The 21720-nt window shown below is 43.4% G+C and overlaps 1 protein-coding gene across 3 annotated transcripts in view; it reads right to left on the bottom strand.

Annotated features, from left to right (window-relative positions):
* Positions 1-21720, bottom strand: part of ARAP2 (ArfGAP with RhoGAP domain, ankyrin repeat and PH domain 2) — a 1740202-nt gene that overhangs the window by 1009999 nt on the left and 708483 nt on the right. For all 3 annotated transcript variants that reach the window (XM_069631830.1, XM_069631832.1, XM_069631831.1), the window contains one exon: positions 14379-14563. In XM_069631830.1, coding sequence (XP_069487931.1) covers positions 14379-14563 — 185 coding nt within the window. The remainder of the gene's footprint in view (positions 1-14378; positions 14564-21720) is intronic.

Here is a 21720-nt window from a genome sequence, read left to right as displayed (position 1 = left end):
TGCACAGAGAAGGTAGCCACCCTGCAAATCCAACTAGACAGAGAGAAAGAGGAAAGCAATACATTGATTTTGAAAGACCTGGATACCCAGGCAGAGTTTGATGAAGAACGCCAGAAAGCTGGTGCCTTTCAAAGGCAGAGGGATGACCTGGCGTCACAGATGCAGACTCTTAGTCAGGAAAGGGATACCTTAGGCCAGGAAGTCTGCCACTTAAAAAGGAAAATGGAAGAAAATCACCTGGCCCTCCAGGTCCAAAAAGAACACCAGAACTTGTTAGAGCACACCAGGAGGGTGGAGGATGCTCTGGCAAGAAAGGAGCAGGCCAATAGGGACACAGCTCAGGAGGTAACCCTCCTGCAGCAGAGACTGGCCCAGTACTCCAGGACCAATCGGGAGGCACAGAGAGAAAATGAGGCTCTCTGTCAGCACAATGATAGGCTCCAGCAACAGGTAGCGATGCAGGAGAGACTGATAGAGTCTAGTAAGGCCTTAACTGAGGAACTAAAAACGCAGGCTCTTGCATTGCAACAGGAAGCAGGGGCGGATAGAGATGAGGTTCGCTGCGAAAGAGAAACTCCTGAGCATAACCTCAGGAGCCCTAGTACCAGAGGCCTTCATCTCTCCCAGTCCCTGGACTCTGCCACCCCCATGCTGCCTGGCGCACATGAGCACAGGGCCACAGGGATGGCAGATTATTATCCAGCTAAAAGTATGGGGCTCATAGGCAAGTACCACCCAGGAATGGAGGGGCGGGCATCCGGGTATGGGCACCCAAGCACAGTGCAATTTAGTGGGGAACCCCAGGAGAGTAGGCCCACTAAGGGCATCCTGAAAACATCTGCCCAGTTAGGTCAGCGGGGGGGATACCCAGCAAATCTTGGCAGCAAGGAGGGATCTGAAGACTCCTCTGAGCGGTACAGGAAACAGGAGACCAGGTCCCCACATTCTGCCAGCCATTCCCAGGCTTGCAGAATCGGGTAAAACCTGGAAGATCAGACGGGCACCTCTGGGAGCAGTGCTTCTGAGTCAGAGGATGAATGGACCAGGGTTACCCGAACCAAAAAGGCCAATAAGGCAAAAAGGGCCTTGCTTAAGGACCCATTGAAGCAAATAAAGGCAATCAGGAGTGTCATCACTCCTTATCATAAGAACGCCAAGTATTCCGTTTGGGAACACTTGGAGCTCTATGAGCAAATGATGGAGACTTTCCATTTGAAGGACAGCAGTAGCTGCATCCAGTACGTCAAATGGACATTCTCCCCAGAATACTCCAGTTTCTTTGCAGGGCTGGAGGACCAAAATCATTTAAGATGGTCCACCTATAAGGCGGCCATCTTGAAAAAATGTTCTGTTCACAGAAATCGTCAAGAGGCTCGCAAGGCAGCCTACAATTTGCAATGTGGGGAGGATCAGGCCCCACAAGAGTTTGTGCAAGAATTAAAACGTGCTTTTGCGCAGACCACCAGAAGGGTGCGCACAGATAGCAGAGAATTTATCAATACGTTTTTCCATGCCTTACCCAAATACATAATGACCCAGCTCGTGAGAGATTTTCATGAGAAAACATCTTTAGGGTGGGTCATTGAACAGGCTACCCGAATCTACGAGGTGCAGAAGCCTATCGAAAATAAAAATAACGCGCCGAAAAACCCCAAAACCAACAACACCCCGGCTGCTGCCAAGGTGGCAGAGGTAAAGGTTGCCCCCGTTTTAGATTTGGAGATGGGGGGGCCTAAAAACCTGCCTGCACCATATAATTCACAGCCCAGAAGGCCCTCGGGCCAGTCACAGACAGGGAGTCGAGGAGGTAGTCCCACAAATGGGGTCCCCCGCTCCCCTGACTATGTAAGTCCCAGCTACAAGGGAAACCGACCAATCCTGGGTTATGTGTGGACTCCTCCAGCCCAAGAGGGGGATCCAGCCAAGCACCTAACTCAGGGAACTTCCCTCCCAACTTCCCACAGGAGGGCAGAAATTCTCCAAATCCTGGGCAGAACTTTTTCCCCAGGTATCCACCCAATTTCCAGCCCCAAAATCATCGATCCTTCTTTCCCCTATTCCCTGAGCCCAGGCAACCTAATCCGGGAGAGGGGAGGCCAAGGGTGGAGGGGTACCAAAATCTTCCCAACCAGGGGTACTACCAGAGAAGGGATAGCTACCCTTCCCGGGATCAGCCCATGGGAGAAAATAGAGCCCCGTATCAGCCTGAGCGTGTTTCACAACTTGAGCGCCAGGTCCAAAATATGGCACGAGATCTGGGTCACATACTGAGGGCTCAACAGAACCCTCAGATGAGCATGCCACCGCAGAATGCCCCAAACTCTGGACCTGGTCCTCCAGAACAATGACGGGGGGCAGCACCCCGATAATCCACTGGTTCCCAGGGAGGAAGCACAAGGGGAAGGGGGGTGTAAAGCCTTGGAGGAAGCCTACTTCCCAACTTGTAAACAGCCCCTGGAAAACCAGGAACCGGAAACAAAATCTCCTACCCCTGAAAGTCTGCCACCCAAGGAGCAGAGAGGAGGTAGGAGAAACAAAGGACCCAAACAGACTCACTTTGTGGAGGAGGCAGAGGTCTTCCAATTTGAGGGAGAGGGATCCTCAGAAGATCTTGGGAAAAGGATCTTCTCCTTCAGAGATGGGGGAACTCCTCCCAAGGAAAAATGGGTCCCAAGGGATGTCAATTCAAACTGGGGAGATGTGGAGACTGAGCTACCGCCGCCCATCATCTCATCCCAGAACAAACAATACCGAAATCCCCTGGTTCAAACCCATCCTGATGACTGCCTCCAAAAAGGGCGGGGCGGCCCAGAACCGGAACCAGGGGAACCCACAATGGCTCTGATCTCCAGTTGCCAACTTTTTCTTTCAGATTCCCAAGGCTCTCCACATAATTCTGCCCAAATCTCTTCGCTAGCAATGTCCAAAACCAGAAAGTTATCCCACCAGTTGTCCAAAAATGTGCATTATCTGTGCCCCCTTGAGAAGAAGGAGGGAAGATACTATGCCCCGGTACAAGTACAGGGACAGGGTACAATTTTGGCACTGGTGGACACTGGATCCCAAGCTACCCTTCTGTCCAAAAGGGCCTTTGAGGAACTAAATGCAGGAAGGGGGGAGAAATACTGAATTATTCTCACCTCTCTTACTGGACAACTGCAGAACTTTGACGGGAAGGAAATTCCAGTTGAGGGGACTGCAGACTTGGACATTAAAATTGGGCAACACAAAGTGAAACACCCGGTCATAGTAGTGACTCCAGAGGGCACCCCTTGTTTACTAGGGAATGACCTCCTGAGAAGGTTGTCACCCCTAATAGATTGCGTAAACAAGGTCCTCTGGACCCAGACTAGCCGACCAATAAAATTAAAACAAAGTGTCAACCATATAAGTTTAAACGGCACCTGCCACATGGTTGAACAAAAATCTGACCAAGTAGAATTTCACTTCCAGAACAACCAAATTCCAGACGTGACAGTAATAGCAGTAGGACAACAGACTGGTGATGGGGGGTCCTCTCTATTTCTGAAAATCAACCTTCCTTCCAGTTTAAGGTGGTATTCCACACTGGAAGGAAACACCCTGAAATTCTTTACTAATCCACAATCAGAAACTCCCACTCCTATAGTCCAGAAAGATGTGAAATCAGCTAAGAGCCTGGCTGATATTCAGCAAATTGGAGAGCAGTTGTTCATCCCTGTTCAGTTAAATGATGGGAAGGAGTCTGTTCTCGCTCGAGTGTGTGTGAACAACGGTAAGAGCTTCATCAGCGAAGCCATGTTCCGCCAACACCCAAAAGATCCAGCCACTCCCACATTCAAACTGGGAAATTGACCTGGAAGCACCTAATTCCAAACATCTCCTGCCAAGCAGGTGTATGCTCAAAATCTCCATTGGCAACAAGAGCATAGTCCATAATTGTTGGGTCGTACAAGCCTTTTACTTAGGCAGTGACATTCTCAATCGCTTTGCCATTAGTTTGGACCTAATAAACTTCAAAGCTTGGTCCCGATTAGCGGATAATCCCATGGGCTTTGATGATCCAGAAAAAGCATTTAGGTCAGCTCAATTGCTACCTTATGCAGTTGAAATTCAGATCAAAGAGGAAGTCACCATCCCAGAAAGGACCCGACAATTCTCCCTGGAAGTGAAAGTTAAAAGAGGACAACATTTGAAAAACCCTGATGCTTACATACATCTAAACGCTTCTCTCCAACAGCAAGGGTTGGGGGTAAACCCAACTCCATTAGTCAACATAGAACATGACACCATTCTAATAGAGGTGGATAACAGCGACTTATAGAGTATTACTCTAGCCGCAGGCACCATTATTGGAATGGCAGTTGATGACCGACATTTTTCCATCGATTTAGGAAATGAACTGTTAGGACCAATCCTCAAGGACTGTTTTGACAGTGACAGTGATGACAATACAACACCAGACAGGATTTTTACCCGGCATGGGGGGAACTTCCTGGTGTACACTTCCTGCCCCTATGGTAAGGAAGATGTGACTTGTGACTTCAGGAGGGATGAGGTGATGTTCCAGGTCCATGAGGGTTGCCTTTCCCACCTGAGGCCTCCAGTCCAAATCAGCACTCTGACCAGGGACTTCTCCACCCAGCTGGGATAGCCAAACCAGAAGTCTTTCCAGGCTTCAGGCAGATGGTGGAAGAGAGAGTCAACCTAGCTGATGCCTGTGCCGAGAGTATGTAGACCCACTATGACGTGAAAACTTCCAGGAAGGAATATCAGGTGGGGGACCGGGTCTATTTATACAACTTCCAAAGAAACCAGGCAAGACAGGGAAAATTTTTGCCTACATGGAAGGGACCCTTTGAGATTATAGACAAGATCTCCCCTGTGGCCTACAAGATCCGCATCCCCAAAGGCGGTTTGGCAGAGGGGGAAGACAAGTGGGTCCACATAAACCAGTTGAAGTGTTGCCATCCCAGGCACACTTTGCAGCAACTGGAGGAGTCCTCTGTAATCCCAGAGGGTACCGCTCCAGAGTAATTCAATTCCAACCCTAAAATATCCTACATATAGCCTATCAAATTCTGTGTTTCTCAAGTTTATGTGTTCCTGTTGCTTAATTTAAAAAAATGTGCATGTTCATATCTGTTGAGTTCTAAAATAGATATGCCACCCCACTATATCAATGGTGGGGGAGAAATGTCCATGAATAGGTATTGCCGCCTTTCCTTTGTCGTCCTAGGAGAAAGAAAACCTGGAGACTGGCCAAGGAGGACGATCCGGAGACCGGTAGCAGAGACCGAGGGGCCCAGGGTACCGCCCAATCCTCCCATCAGGACCAGCAAGGAGAACTGATTGATCGACTGGAGGGAGGAAAATATGCTGAACTGTGCCATTTGCAGAATTTGAAGAAGATTATGCGGACATACCAGTGCGTGGGTCAAAACCGTCTGTGCACTCAACTCCCCATCGACTCAAATTCAAAGTGCAGTCACGTGGGGGGGCCTTGTTGGGTGTCCTGACCCACGTTTGAGTTATCATGCTGCAACATTTGGTGCTGTGGGCTTAGAAAATCCAAGATGGCCAAAAGCCCACCTGTGCGCCAGAATCCAGGAGAACCATGCAGTTTGTGCGTACACCAAAATGGCTGCCTAACTTGCCACCCACCAGTGCGAGCATGATGGGCCAGGGTGCCATGAGTGGAATGGGTGCCAAAGGTAAAACAGCAGCGCCTGTTAGCTCAAAAACACTTTAAAATTACCTTTGGTTTCTCTGAATGCCAGCTCAAAATGCCTATTTTCAAACATTGCAACACATCCAAAATTCTCACTGAACACCAGCGGACATCTGGCAGAATGAAGTATGTGTGCATACAAAATCTGGGAAGATGAAGAGCCCAAAACAATGTTCATAACAAAACTGGTTGAGCTATGCATTTCAGCAGCCTAACTGAAACTGGATTAAAACCAACAAAATCGAAATGTTTAAATTAACTGAGTGACCTACTTCTGAGTGTCACATAGTTTGTAACTGTTAAAATGTCATAGTTTTGAACTTAGAATCAGCATTCTAGCTGCATATGTAAAACTTGTATTGACTTAAACTGGGGAACAAAAAATGACATGTAGCTAAAAACTGGCTTAAAGAGATTCCAAGTCTGCCTGACAGGTTCCCAGGCCTGGCTGCATTCTGTCGCCCCTGCCAAAAGGAGGTCACACACTCTCTGATTGAATTACCAGGGGACTGCAAGAAACTAAACAAAGGGCCCAGGCAGATGGTTTATTGGGGGGGTCGTAAATGGCTTCCTTTTGAACAAAGCCCTTCCTTGACTCAGGCAGATGGTTTATAAGGGAGGTCGTAAAGTGGCTTCCTCTTGGCAGAAACGGGGAGGGGCAGCCCCCTCTGAGAACAGGCTGAGCTTAAAGAAAGTGGGCAAACTGGTTTCTCAACCATGTGACCTGGGAAGACACACCCCTGTTGGCCAGAATATGATTTTAAGAAAGATGTATAACTCATGGTGCGGACTTGTCAAAATTATCTAAATGATACCATAATTCTTGTGCATTTTTCTGCCCACAGTTAAAGAGGTTTTAGGACCCGGTGGTATGATCTGGGGGTTTACGAGCGGAAAAGAGGTTGTTACTCTAAATGTATGCAGGTTAAACATCTGACACTTCCTTATCTAAATGCCCACATGCCTTGCACACAATTGTATACATTTGTAGAAAAATCCGATATGGGGAAAGCTACTAAAAAGCGCAAAATGTTGCCATTTCTGAATGCAAGCCCCCAGGAAGAGCAGAGTTTGAACAGAGTATACCTCATGTGATATGTGATGGGTGCATGTAATGTTAAACAACTGCGTATCTGTGCAATATGTATTTGGGTCAAATATAGATTTGTGTAGAATTTGACAGGGGAGTGTCCTTTCTGCAGGCCATAAAACAGCATCACTCTGACTCACATTTCCTTCCCCCAATCATGGGAGAGGGGAGAATTGGGCCAATGACAAGTAGAGAGGGGCAGGCTTAGCTAGGCCCAGGCACACACCCATTTTCAAAACACATAAAAAGAGACTGCTGGGACAGGTAGAGACATTCAAATCCAGTTGCTGCGGAGCGTTTTGCTGGACCACACAACATCCAGAAGATACCAGTTCCAGACTGACTCCAGCTACATCCTCCAGAACCTAGAACTTATACTTTAGAACCTAAATCAGAGGCCTAAAACCAGAAGCTGAGTTCTCTGCAGCAGGCCTCAAATCATTGCAAGCTACTCACAGCCGGGTGAGCTGCTTGAATCCCTTGCCAAGAACTTTTGCCAGGACCAGTGCAGAGATCCAGGAGCTGTGCAGAGACCGCTGTATCCGGACAGACCAGACCAGTGCCAGACCAGACCGTGCAGAACCGCAGACCCAGAGACCAGATCACTGTGAAGTGCTGCTAGTCTTAATTGATCACGATTCACGCACTCGCGAATTTTACCGCGATTTGCGATTTGATTAAAAATCCAGCCACGTGTAACCATCAGCAGTCATTTCTTTCCTTGCTAAAAATTTGTTTGCCTCTTAATCACCATCTCTGAATCATTGCTAAAGTGAGCCCGAACTCATCCCAAGTATCTCTCACTCACCCTGAACCTCCTAAAAAGGGAATTAAAAGCATTTTCAGCATATTTCTCACTTCATTGCCACCACATTCAAAGCACTTGGGCCTGTGTTTTAAAACTCATACCGGTTTTCTCTAAGCTTGCTGGGGGGGAACTGAATTTCGTATTGTATTTCATTGCATTCCTGAGAACTGTGTGCTCCTCTTTCCATCTCCTTCCATTTCTTACATTGCATAGGAGGGGGGGGGGGGTGAATTGCCAGAGAAAAAGTGATTATCTTATCTTTTGCTAAAATCATATCAAGTATTTCTGTACTGCATTTTATTCCTCATTGCTTTTCCCTTGAAATCATAAAAGTATGTTTGCTGCCTTATCCATCCTACACCCACTCCTCATTGATTATAAAGAAGTGTGCTAGTGTCAGATTACCCATTGTTGATTAACATTATATTTATAAGGGCGATATCGATTGTTAATTTACTATAAAAGCGTGGTATCTATATTTTGTTTTATTTCTCAAATAAACCTTTTAAACTTGCAAAACAGAACTACTTCTTGGCTCAGTGGGGTCAGGGGGATTCTAAGAGAGGGGTGTTATATAGTGGTAGTCATCCAAAAAGTCATGAACTGGACATAAAGATATATCAATAAGGGTTTCCATTCAGTATCCCAGAATAGGCATTGACTTAGCTGTAGTATTGAATTGAATCCTCTTACAATCCATGCGATCCACTAATCTGGATTCCAGTTCCAGCAGGGCAGTCTCACTCCCAAACACCTGCCTGAATCCTGATTAATACTTATTAAGAATAGGATGGGCATTAAGATGGGCAGAGATCTGGACATAAGCAACCCGGTCTAATTTTTATTAGCAAGAATGGAATATTTTTAATGGGTCTGTAACTCAGCGGGATATCATCCGGTAAACCTGTTTTTTTTTAAGAATGGGCATCATCCACGCCTATTTTAGACCAATAGGCACAGAGTTCTCTTGGAAAGAGGCATTGACAAATTTGCAAATAGCATCTAACAGTGTGGAAGGATAGGTAATATAAGATAATAACCGCTCAACAGGGATCTCCTTTACAAGTTGTGGTTTTATAGATGTTCTATAATTTTGGTTAGTCAGCTACCATTATAACCGTGAACCTTAAATAATTATTTTACCTCAGATTGTGCATTCTGAATTCTAGCATTACGGCTATTTTTTTTTTGCATTAACAATAGTTAATTTGTAGTCTTTAGTTGTTCTTTTGTAGGCTACCAAAGTAAGTGGAGAGTGGTTCATGTTCCAGGCATAAAAGCACTTGAGCATATGAGCTTTAAGTTTTTTGAGTTCTTCTGAAAACCAAGTGTTCCTATTACAAGCAACTTTTTGAAGTTTCTTTTTTACTGGAGCTAGAGTTTGAGATGTTATTAAAGGAAGAAACAAGAGTTTCAGGGAGCTCCTTAGCTGATTCTAGGTTAGATATATATAGTGTAGAACTAAGATGGGGTTCAATGTGTTCCCAAGTAAGATTCCTCTGATTTCTATAACCAAACTCTTGCTTATGCAGGCCTTTCAATTTTATAGGAAATTCAGATTGTAACGTAAAATGTACAAATAAACGATCTGACCACGGGCATGCGTGCACATAAAAATCTTTAGTAGTAATATTAAGAGTAGAGACCCAGTCAAGAGTATGCCCCTTGCCGTGAGTGGGTTCATTGATCTTTTGAATGAAACCCATATTGGACAATGCACACTCAAGGTCTGAAGCTCTACTATCAGATTCCTGCCCTAGCCAAAGGTTATTGTTGCCCAATACTAAACACCTGGTTTTTGGTTTAAGAAATTGGAGAATAAGATTAGAAAGGACAGTAGTAAAATCCTCTATAACAGTAGGAGGTCTGTATAACAAAAGAAGGTTAACAGTGGACTCTGCATTAAGGCCAGTCTTGACCAATGTCAACTCTATGCCTACAATGGTTTGGCATTTCATCTCCCAAGTAGAGAGATGGGATTTAAAAATGAATGCGACCCCCCTCTTCCCAATGTCCTTTCCTGTCTAAGCATGCTATAACCATCAGGAATAGCCAGACTCAGCGAAGGGCCAGCTGCCTCGTGACCCCAGGTTTCTGTAATAGCGCAGATATCAATTTTCATATCTGTGATATATGAGATACTTTGATAACATGTTCAATCAAAGACTGAGTATTTAACAAAACAATTTTTAACTCAGATATCGGGGTGATTTTTGTTTTGGGAAGATAAACAAAGTGTGTGTTTTCCGGCAACGGGCAACACGTCATCAGGTCCTATGATGGCTCCTCTAAGAGTGAAGGACCAGTGTGATCAGAGAACTGACCATATTGGCCTATTAATTCTAGAGGAATATTGTTATCTAACATAACAGGCGGAGCAACTAATACCATACCAGGGATGGATGTAGCATCTATGGGTTTGGTAACCACATCCCTAAGTAAGGAATCAGGATTTATTTCCTCAGAGCTAACTGGGGCACAATTAGCAGCTGGAGTTACCTTAGAAAGGTTATCTCTCTCCCTATTGTTATTCACAAAGATGGTTCTTGCTGCAGCAATCGCCCCAAGGACTTCAGCAATCCCCATAATGGGGAGCTTCGTGCTTCCGTCCCTTCACGGACCGCTTGGTGTTCTCGCACCGGCGCTCTCGCACCTGGAATGCCAAAAAATAGGCACAAGAACTAACAGGCGGTCTGGAAGTTGTGCTTTCAGGGCCTAAGCCAATCAGAGCACGTCTGCTTCTAAAACCGGTAGCGGGATGCAGACACAATAATACTAGCACACTTAACCCCAGATAAGGGGCAAACAAAATTAATTACATATGGCAAAGATACCAGAAAGCTAAAAATTGAATGCTAAAGCAATCCCAGTAAATCTTTTGTGAATAGGAGTGCACTTGTTTTCCTTTTCACAGGACAGCTTCCTGTAGAGCGGTTCTCTCTCTTGGTAGAGTGTTACCTGCCCTTACAAAGGAACAAAGCGAGTCAATCCCTAAGGCTAGAATCGTGCTAGCAACAGCCTGTCCGGGGAGAATACACACATCTCTTCCAAAGCTGAAGTAGGTTCATGGGGCTGACACATGTGTGATATCAAATTGACGTGGCTTGAATAACTATGAGAGAAGCTGGCTACCATACATTAAACTCAGCTGTGGCTTACATTTAATGTTTCATGTGCCAGTAGGACCGTAAACTAAACGCTGTAGTGTTTGAAATGGGGTGCATATCTTAAACACATCCTCTATGCTGCAGAGACTTGGTTGTCACTGAAACTGTCAAATGGGCACCTAAGACCTCTGAACTTGTTTTGTGCACTGGAGAGCAGGCACTCCAGATCAGGCTACTTATGCAGCAGGACACACGTGCACATCATGGATTTAGAGAGAATCTGATTAGCAGATTGACCTTCCAGAGATGGTATTAGCAGCGTTGTTTTATTAATTAAAAAACAGCAAATACGCCAGAACCTCTACACCCTTGCTAAATGACAATCCGTCACAGCAGCAAGCTAGACAACCCTTTCTATTGACAAGTCTGTGTTATTTGCTTCTTCTGTCATAGGCTACAGGTACGGGGGTGCGTCCTTCATAATGAATGCTCCACACACAGGTTGGGCGCCTATGAAGAGTTAATGAAATATATAAAATACATTATTTATAAATGTCTTTTATACGTGTCTCTCTCCTACCTTACCAAAATATTTTCTGTGACTCGTCACAGTTCAAACCGCAGAAGATTCAGGATGTTATTGAAGATTTCTTTTTTCAATGTCATTTTTGTTGTTGTCATCTTTGACTTACAATGTATGCATCTTTCGTGTTCGTTTCAGAAAGCTAAATTGGTAACTTTAAAGAACGTTCTGTTATTTGATTGTTTAAATGTTTAATTCAGTATCAAAATTGCATTTTTTCTGTTAGAACTAGCGACAGAAAGGATTTAAATTATACAAGGTCAATTGATGTTCTATAACCATGTTTTCAACAAAACTCTCCCATCAGTATGACCTGATCCTATCTCAGAACTCTAACTAGTCTAAGTAGGTATCTTTCTGACCTGCAGTCATAATAACCCCTTGGAAGTCTCCATGGGAGTTGTCGCAGCATGGATATGAATGTCAATGTTGCCAGGCAGTCTACCAGTAGCTCGAGAATGAGCTGAGCTACGCAACTATTCGCCCAGTGTGTTCACATGACAATCCAACATTGCCCCCTACTGGTAAAACAGTATTTATCGGGACTTTGAAACTTAATGTCAATGTCAACATAAATGAACGAAAACATGTTTCAGGGGGAAAAGTATTAGCTCTATGATCATGTTTTAAAATTACTGTCGTAACACGACACTCAAACTGTATAAACTGCTCAGTCCCATATGTAAATATTCACATTATATTAAATACCTTCATATATTGTAGCATAACAATTCTATTGACAATGTTATTCATGTACTTGGGAAATGAACCACGGCAATATATTTCCAAGTACGGATCATGAGATTTACTTTAAATGGTGCCTGTTCTCAGAAGTGCGTCACATTAGAAACGACTACACCCAGGTTCACCTTTGAAGAGACAGAAACACAAGTAAGCATGCGATGCTTGCTGGAAATACTTGATATGCATGCCGCTCAGGATATAACAAAGGCATGGCCTTTTCAAGGTGGTATAATAATTTGGATTGAGGGGACTGGCGTTCAACGATACAACCCCCCGCAGCACATACAAAGTACAGCGTTTTTCTTCATAGAGGACTTGAACGGGTTTGCATTATGTTTGCTGGAATGGCCCTGTGCTGTGCTCCAGTGCAATGTAGGGTGCAAGCTCGCAAATTGGGTGCAGGTGCACATGTGTTTATTTATTTTGTTTGCATTTTTTAAGCCCTCACACAGCCGGGGGCATCGAGGCGCTGTTACAGGAGTTGTTTATCTTAGTTGTGTAGTTGTTTGTCTTAGTTGCGTATTTATAACATGCTTAAATACCCAGAGATTTCTAAGCGCGGACCCAGGGATTGAACCTGTGTTGCTTTGTGTCATCTTGCTTCCAAGGCGAGCACGTTGCCGCTGAGCTATCCTCCTGGGACATGGCGTGGTGAAAAGCTCACAATATGATGAATAACCCACCAAGCTCCATACATCAGATAAACTCGGGTAGACTCTAGAGCTGAGAGATGGGAACAGGTGATGGATTTCACTGCGGCAATACAACCAGCTGATAACAAAAGCCAGGAATGATGATTGCAATTCAGGGACGTCATTTCACCAAAATGCCAGGGGTAGCAGAAGTGACAACACATGACCCTTGACCACTGACAACATCACAGGAAGTGATGTCATTTGACCCCACCCTGAAATGACATCATGGCAAGCGATAGAACATGACCTTTCACCCTTTAATGAGTCTAGCAATTATTGTATAGAATTCCAGAAAGACAAAGTATTTGTTTTTCCTATTCTTTCTTATTTAGGGTAATTGCTCAAAGTGTTACACATGTGGAGCCCCTGTATTTTTTTTTTAAAGAGGACTCGACTTCAATTCCAGCCTCTCCAGAAACAAAGAGCCACATGCCACTGTCCACAGGCCAGGAGCTTCAACGTAAAAAAAAATATATATATATATTTTTGTATTATTCTTTTTTTAGTGGTAGCAAGGGAGACCACAGGGGTAGCAAAGGAAACCTCAGGGGTCGTAATTGCGACCCCTGGTGATCCCACAATGACGTCCCTGCTGCAATTGTGTTATAGGAACTAGAAAAGGTTGTCTTTATGACTTTGCAAGGAAGTATGTATCTGGGGTGCAGATTTCACGTTTTTAAACACAGACGAAATGCAATATCACGCCACATAAAATGAGTCAGCATGCTTTCTGCGCGAAGCCACCTCTTGCAACATGGCAAATCCCAACAAGTTATTGCATTTGATTTTAGAGGGATTTAAAATATAAGTAGAACAGCGTGGCGTTTTAGAAAGGCATTCTTCAATGCAGTTTTCCGCCCTCAGCATCCTTAAAGACTACTGCAAGGTTGCTGAGGCCAGTCAGTTGTCACCAGCCCTTAAATCAGTGAAGCTAATCTTGTGGGACAGCAGCCACCTGATTAGAAGGTAATATGTTTCCATGGCACCCAGAGGCGGCGGGGAGCGAGCCCCTCACACACATCCACATCACTATAACCTTTTGACTGACAGAGTAGCACTGCTGATAAGGTGTGTTGTGACTACAGATCAGTGGCGTCCAATATCTATACAGAATGTTGATCAAATATGGCCGCATTCTCTCCACTGGCCTACACGACTGTGTCTATGGTACACTCAAAATTGTCGGTTATGTGAAAACTTTAGAACACTTGGGGTACGTGCTATTGTTTGTGGAACACACATGACCAATGGAACCCTCATAGACATTTCCTTTGCCCGTGTCAACACACGCGAATTCAACTTTCATTGTAGTCTTTGACACACGTTTGCAAAGCATTTTCAATGGGTCTGCGCCATTGTACAACTTTTTTGTAAATCAGGCCCTTATTCTGCTATTATTGAGCCGGTGTGCACTTTAGGATGTGTCATTCATAAATGAAAGCCCTTTACGTATTGTTTTGTGTGAATGAATATAGAAAAACATGTGTTAAAGCCGACAAAATGGACTCCTTCAGGTTAATTTTTGGGAAGACAATCACAGTGACGATTTGACATGAGGATTTTGTATTTTTCTCTCTTAGTTACAATTTTTCATATCACATCATTGCTTTTTTCAGTGTTTTCAGGGAGTAAAACATATACCTGTTCGTTTTTGCAGAGCATGATGGAGGTCTTATTGAGCACTGCATACATCTTGCCTTTGTACCCTTTCATATCGAGGTAGCCGCTCTTGTCTGGGGCGATGGCTTGGGCAGGAGAGGCGTTTGCATGGTACTTCAAAGCATTCTGAAGTATGCTAACCCAGTCGTTCCTATCATTCCTGTCTCCTGAAAGAAAAGCAACAACATATGTTATAAAAAAAAAAAAAAAAGCGTTGCCTTTTCTTTGTATGGCACAGTGAATAGGTGGCTAAACATACATGGAGCCTGACTTGCAAAGCATGTTTCAGTGTGATTGCATCATTATGAAACACACTTGCAAATCAAGCCCAGGGTGTCACTACGTGATCCGGTCCTTCAATTATTGCTCATTTCGTATTGTTTAAACTCACTGACATGTACATCCTATATTATTATTATTATTATTATTATTATTATTATTGGTATGTATTGAGTGTGGCATTAGATTTGAGAAGCAAAGGAGCTTCACAGAAGTATACATCAATACAGATTCACAACAGAGCGCTTTACAGAGGTACTCAACAGTACATATACATAACGGAGCATTTTTCAGATATAACAAAAGAACAGATTTATAGTGAGGGCAGGGTACAGAGGGGCACATAGGAGGGGTGCAGCTGTACAGGGTGGCAGAAAGTAGAGGGACGGACAGTGTCTAGTGAATCAGGGGGGCGCAGGGGCGAAAGTAATGGCCTAGGTGTTGAGGAGGGGAGACTCCTTGAAGAGGTGGGTCTTGAGTTCTTTTCTAAATTGTACCCTTTCATATCGAGGTAGCCGCTATGGTATGTATTGAACGTGGCCCTAGCTTTGAGAAGCAAAGGAGTACTTCACAGAAGTATACACCAATACAGATTCACAACAGAGCACTTTACAGAGGTACTCAACAGTACATATAAATACTGGAGCGTTTTTCAGATTTAACAATAGAACAGATATACAGTGGGGGCAGGGTACAGAGGGGCACAGAGGAGGGGTGCAGCTGTACAAGGTGGCAGGAAGTAGACGGACAGACAATGTCTAGTGAATCAGGTGGCGCTGGGGCGAAAGTGATGGCCTAGGTGTTGAGGAGGGGAGACTCCATTGAAGAGGTGGGTCTTGAGTCCTTTTCTGAATTGTAGGAGCGTGGCGGTGAGTCTGATGCTGTCAGGGAGGAGGTTCCACCCATAGTCTTAGGGTGTAGGCAAAGAAGGTTTGTTTTCTAGTCCATTCCTTTTTGCAGAAGCGGAGTTCAGCTCTGCATCTGCCCTGGCTTCTGGTGGTGCGCTGTCTTCTGGAGATGCTGAGTTTATCCCCGAACTAGCTCGATGACTTGAGGGTGATTTGTTCATACAGTGGGAGCCAATGAAGGTTGATGAGGACGGGCTGATGTGGTCGTATCTGCGTATACCCTTGATAAGGTGTGCGGCCGCATATCGGTCACTTCTCAGGGACACAGGGGAGGAAGAGAGAAGGCCTTTGACGAGGGCATTGCCCCAATCTAGGTGGGGTAGGACCAGTGCTTGAACGGTGGATCTTAAGCTGTGCAGATGGAGGGAGGGCTTGATATTCCAGAGGAGGGAGAGCTGATACCAAGCTGTGTGAGTTTTCTTACCTATGTGTGTCTTGAAGGAGAGATATTTGTCAATATGGAACCCGAGGGACTTGGCGCAGCAGGTGAGCTCAGGTGTGAAGACCTCAGGGTTTATGGTTGATAGCCAGGTCTGTATTTCTTGGTGTTCAGTGTTGTTGGTGAGGTGTAGGAATTCGGTCTTACAGCGCTTGAGCTTCAAGTATGCATTGGTTATCGAAGACGGGATCTGCGAGAGTCGGTTTTTGAGACTGTCAATGTCCTTATAGCTGTGTGTCATTCGATATTTAATTTGACATAAAATGGCTATTTACTTGGTGACAGTCATTTTAAAGGACCACGGCATTAAATACAATTCACATTTCATACATAGGAACATTGAATTTTAGTTGAATGGCAGCTGGGAATGGAATGCTGCTTTACTAAAATACCATGAATCAGCCCATAACACATCTTCAATGTCAAATCAAATACAAAACACATGCTTCACAATCACTCTACTATATCTGCAAACATTTCATTTTATAATATGATTAGTTTTATATATTTTCTAGGGGGAGCACAGAAGGGCTTTCATTATTTCTTTTCAGCCTCTGAAAAACATACACCAGCCTTTACAGCAAGTTTAAGTAACTGGCGTTTGTTACACATGTCCTGCATTGTGTGTTCATTGTTGTGTATTATTTGTGTGCATACAATGCACAGTGGTCTGTCAAAATATATTTACTGCAAACGGAATATGGGTTTGATAAATAAAATGTTTTGTGCATCACTCTTCACCGATGTAATGTACATTTCTGGAAGCAACTTGTTTAAGCCAAAGCTAATTAAAAGTATAGTCTTCCTTTAGCACAGCCATGTTACACAAATGATACAGAAACTGGTTTGTAATATGAACTCTGTCATCTCTGTAAAGTACAGTTTAATTGAAATTGCTCTTAATCGCACCGGCTCATACTGTTATGTAGCCATACCGAAGATGAAAGTCAGCTGGCAGCTAGACCTAGGGCCCGGTGCATAGCAGTCTCATACTCTGTGAGGAATCCACTTTGAGCGTGATAGCCAAGTAGGCTTATATTGTCCCACAGAGTATGTGTTTGTCTTCATTACTTTGATGCTTGCTCATATTTTGACGTAGTCTTGCTGTTTCATTACATCATTAAGCTGTATCTATTCTGCTGAATGCTTCCCTTGAACTGCCTCCCCATTAGATCTCTGATTTGAGACACCCCATGTGGTTGGTGATCTGCAGCCAGTGTGTGACAGGCTACATGCGTGTACAACTATCTGCAGTGCTGGAGGATGAATCCTTAAACTGTGAACTAGATGATTTGCCTTGAACATTGTTTTCTCAGATGAACTTATTTTATGCCCTGAAGACGACTGGACCATTGTACATTTCTGGGCCAACATTGCAGCAGAAACTCGAGTAGGCAAATTCAACTCCTTTAGACTACCGCTGTGATTGCTACATTGAAAAAATGAAAAATAAAGGGTAGGGGTCCCCAAAAATCCTTCAAACTGGGGAAAGTGAACTTAATTTGCGTTGGTATGCCTATATTGATCAATGAATACATGAGTACATAAGGCGTTAAGCACACATGAACAATGTTTGGGTGCATGAGCTGACACTCAAGTGCAGTGCTAGGTGTATGTGAAAACTAGGTCATGTTTTTTAGCATTCCTTATTTTTGTTTATGTTTGATATGTTTATTGCTTTGATGTAAAATTGGCACAATTGGTGTTGTTTTGTGCATTAGGGATGGACACGATAAGAATACATCATCTTTCTATGTAATGTTTTTCTTAAAACATTTTTGGTTTAAATTAGGCCACCATAGGCTTTTTCTTTGTACATATGTTTTAATATGCTGTCAACAATTATGAATTCATAACTGTGATTAAATTGTTATATCAACTAATTGCCTTGATGCAATTTCTTTTTTGAGTGCTAGGCTTGGACCTTATTGTAATTCAGTTCTAAACGTTGCAGAACCCTCTTCTTTTGTGTTTTTGTTGTATGTAGATCCCACATTTGAGTTTTTGCTTTAGAATAACCATACGTGGGTAGCCTCTTACTCTGTGTTGTGTATGCTGCACAAATGATACCAAGCCTGTGTTGTAATATGCACCTTGTCATCTCTGTAAAGTACAGTTAAATTGAAATGGCTCTTAATCACAATGTTTAAATTAAATAAGTGTTGTTTTTGCACAGCCACTTTACATAAAAACTAACAAACTGCATATGGTTGCACACGAAATCAAACTCTTTATACTTAACAATGCAATTACCTTTGTACTTATATAATGAACTTAGAGTACAATGTGCTCAATACAAAGAAAGATATACCATAGCCCTATTTTCTGTTTTCATATCATGGGAGAAATGACCAAATGTGATTTGGACCTCCAATGCATTCTTTGAAAATCAGTTATGACAATGTATCAGCCTTCTGGCAGAACAAAGCCCACTATTAGTACAATCCATTTGATACAACAGAATAGAAACAGTTGGTGCATTCAAGACGTAATTGAAATATACGGAAATAGCATGGATTGCAATCCAGAATCTTGGTCGTCTCGCCACAGTTTTATAGATGAGGCCAGGTCCCAAGGCAATGGATCTGGTAATAGGAAACAGGTCTGGCTTGCAAGACCAGTCCCAACCTTTTGGCATATGGTTCAGTGATAAAATACCATCATTGTATGTCTGGTTGGAAGAGCTAGAATGGGCCTAGACCAGACTTTTAAAATTAATATTTAGCTTAGATGGGATCAGTGCACAGCAGTATTGAAGCAACATTGAAATGTTGATTGTCATTTAGTATGACATAGAAATGTCATTTCTTTATTATTGTGCCTTACTTCCCGAAACTTTGGTGATTGGAGAAGCAAAAACAGATTAGAAATCTGTGAAGCGTTCCCCACAATATATTGCTAAACATGATATAAAGACACCTATGACTCATTAATAGATGCACAAATGTCAGTGACATTTTCATATTTATATATTAAACTCATGCAGTTCCAAAACAATTTACCTCAATAACGGGATATGTTCATAAAATAAATGTTGGTGAAAAAAATGATTTGAGCCCACATCTGAACAGAATTTCCAATCTTCACAAGACAAAATACACCGGACCTATCGTAACGGCATGGGGAATCATTGGGATGCTTCATGTCTATAGAATCAATTATAAGGCCCGACCAATGAGAAATTGTTTTACTAAATGTGCTAGAATGCTGTAATTAAGCAGCGATTTAAGCCACAAGACATTGAGAATATTTGTATGGAGCATGCTTGACAGAAAGTCGCTGTCTGACATAAGAGCTAGTGTAAGAGATAACTTGGAGGTAGCTGATGAGGATTCCATTCCCTTTCTAGAGAGAGACCGATACAGAAGCCTTAACCCAAAACAGAAATAGATTGCCTGTTTGGGATTCTGAAAGCAGGACTGAGATAAGAGCATATCTGCAGAGATTGGTTAGAACTGTTGATGTCCCTCTTTGCCCTGTGCCTTTAAAAAACAAACCGAAAGTGAGTATAACAACCCCTGTGCATTTAGATTTATTTCCCTAGAACTAGCTAAGCCCTTGATAGCAATTGAAAATCCTTCTGGGGAATTTTTTACCAGCTAGGCCACTGGATGGGGATTGAGCTGTAACGAAAACATTGGTGAAGTGTACATAAAAATAGAATGCTATAGAATGTTGAGTGTGAAATGAAAATATATGATTCCCGAACAGCAGCCAAATAAACGGATGTCAAGGTTTACACAGGGATAATGTTCACCTTTTTGACAGTGGAAACCATATTACATAATTGATTCGAAGTGGGAAGGATGTTACTCAATCTACATTATTTTCAGAATATGTATTTCAACTTAAATGTTCAATGTCTTTTCTCTGAACAACACTGTGCAGAAAATAAACGATTCTGCATTAAGCAACCTTCTAATGTGTAGTAGAAAGTTCTGATTCTTGTATTATCTCAAAGCTAGATTTTAATGTTTGTGTGGCACTTTAAAAAAAACCAAGATTGTGTGCTCTCCAAAAATGAAAGCTTCTATTTAAACCTAAGCCTCTAGACCAAGTAGTTAAACATCACACACTGTATTTTCCATAGATTCCAAAACGATCACAAATCCACCATTCAAAACATTCTGAACAGGATTGTCTTCAGATCAAAAAAAAAATATGATTGCCTATATGTTTGTGTCTTCCTTGATTTATGCTCTTTAAAGTAAGTAGAGGCAATGGTCAATATGGAGCACAAGGGACTTTGGGCTGATGGTCAGGTGTGCGAAGCTCTGAAGGTTCATATTGAAACGCCTTGTCTGTATGTCAGGGTGTTCTGTGATGTTGGTCAGCCACATGATTTTGCTGTTGGAGGGGTTGAGCTTACGACAGTGCAGGACATTTTGGACTGGATCGATTTGACCCAGACCTAGAGCCTGCATATTTCTTAACATGCAGATGTCCTGTTGTACATCTGGGTATTGGTGGATGTGGATGTTGTGTGCAGCCAGGAGGGGTTTGAGTGGCAACATGAAAAGGTTTAAGATCAACAGGGACTGTAAGGATGCATGCAGAGCTGCACAGTTGATGGGTACAATTAGTGATTAGTAGGAAAACGTATGCATGAATTGGTGGCAGTTTTCAAAGTAGGACTTGAACCAACTTTGGATGTTCTTGGTGATCCCCATGTGGTGATGTTGAATGTTGGTGAGTGTCAGGTGGTCTACTGTGTCAAACCTGACTAAGAGGTTGTGTTGAACCACGAGGCAAGTATGTCAATTTTTGAGGATCTAAGGGGTGTTGTCCATCACCCTCATATGAGTGATGTCTGTGTGGCATCTGGGTCTGAAGCAAGATTGTTAGGACTGACGGATGTTTTTCAGATCAACAGCTGCTCTCTTGTGGATCTTAGCTAGGAAGGGAAGGTGGTGATGGGGCGATAGTTGCTGTGGCAGTGTGTAAAGACTGGAGGAGGGTATCTGTACTCCTGCCCTCTATATGGCAGAGTAGAAGCACAGAGCACCCCAGCCAAGGTTCTCTATATGATAGCTATGGACAAGCAACCAAGGCTTAGGGCCTCATTACGAGATTGGTGGTAGTCATGGTGCTATTTGCACCATGACTGCCACCAATAACGGGACCGGCACCAGTGTAGTTCAATGGGGATTTACTGTTCTAGTCCGACCCTAGCGGGACCGGTAAGTCCCCATTGAAAATGCCATCCCCCATTCCCATTTGAGTCCCCATAGGGCTCAATGGGAATGGGGATGGTGCTAATAACGGGCTTGCGACGTGCAAGCCCGTTATTAGCGCCCTGGTCCTTTAGTGGGACCCGTAAGGGACGTGTGGCCTGACCACACGTTCCTTACGGTCCCTGCCGAGGGACCTCGGAATAGGGCGGTAGGGGATTACCGGCACCGGTCTCCTTACCCGTGCCCGGTATCTCTTACCACCCTACTCGTAATGAGGCCCTTAATCTCTCAGGAAGTGATGCGGGCTGGTTCTTAAGAACAGTGTAGTCCACAAGCCCCCCACAAAAGAAGGTCCACACACTATGTTATGTGCTAACACAGTTTGTTATATAAAAATAAGGTTCAATATATACAAACAGTTAATAACACACTTTGTACTTTGGCAAATTCAATATGGCAAATATATACAATGGCTATGTGGTACTACACTTAGTTATTGACTCCTTTAAAATGTATCAACTGCT

Source organism: Ambystoma mexicanum, chromosome 6q (genome assembly GCF_040938575.1).
Source record: "Ambystoma mexicanum isolate Mex_15411 chromosome 6q, UKY_AmexF1_1, whole genome shotgun sequence".
In the NCBI taxonomy this organism is placed as follows: Eukaryota; Metazoa; Chordata; class Amphibia; order Caudata; family Ambystomatidae; genus Ambystoma; species Ambystoma mexicanum.
The sequence above is the reverse complement of the archived record's forward strand: the minus strand, read 5'-3'. Positions and strand labels throughout refer to the sequence as shown.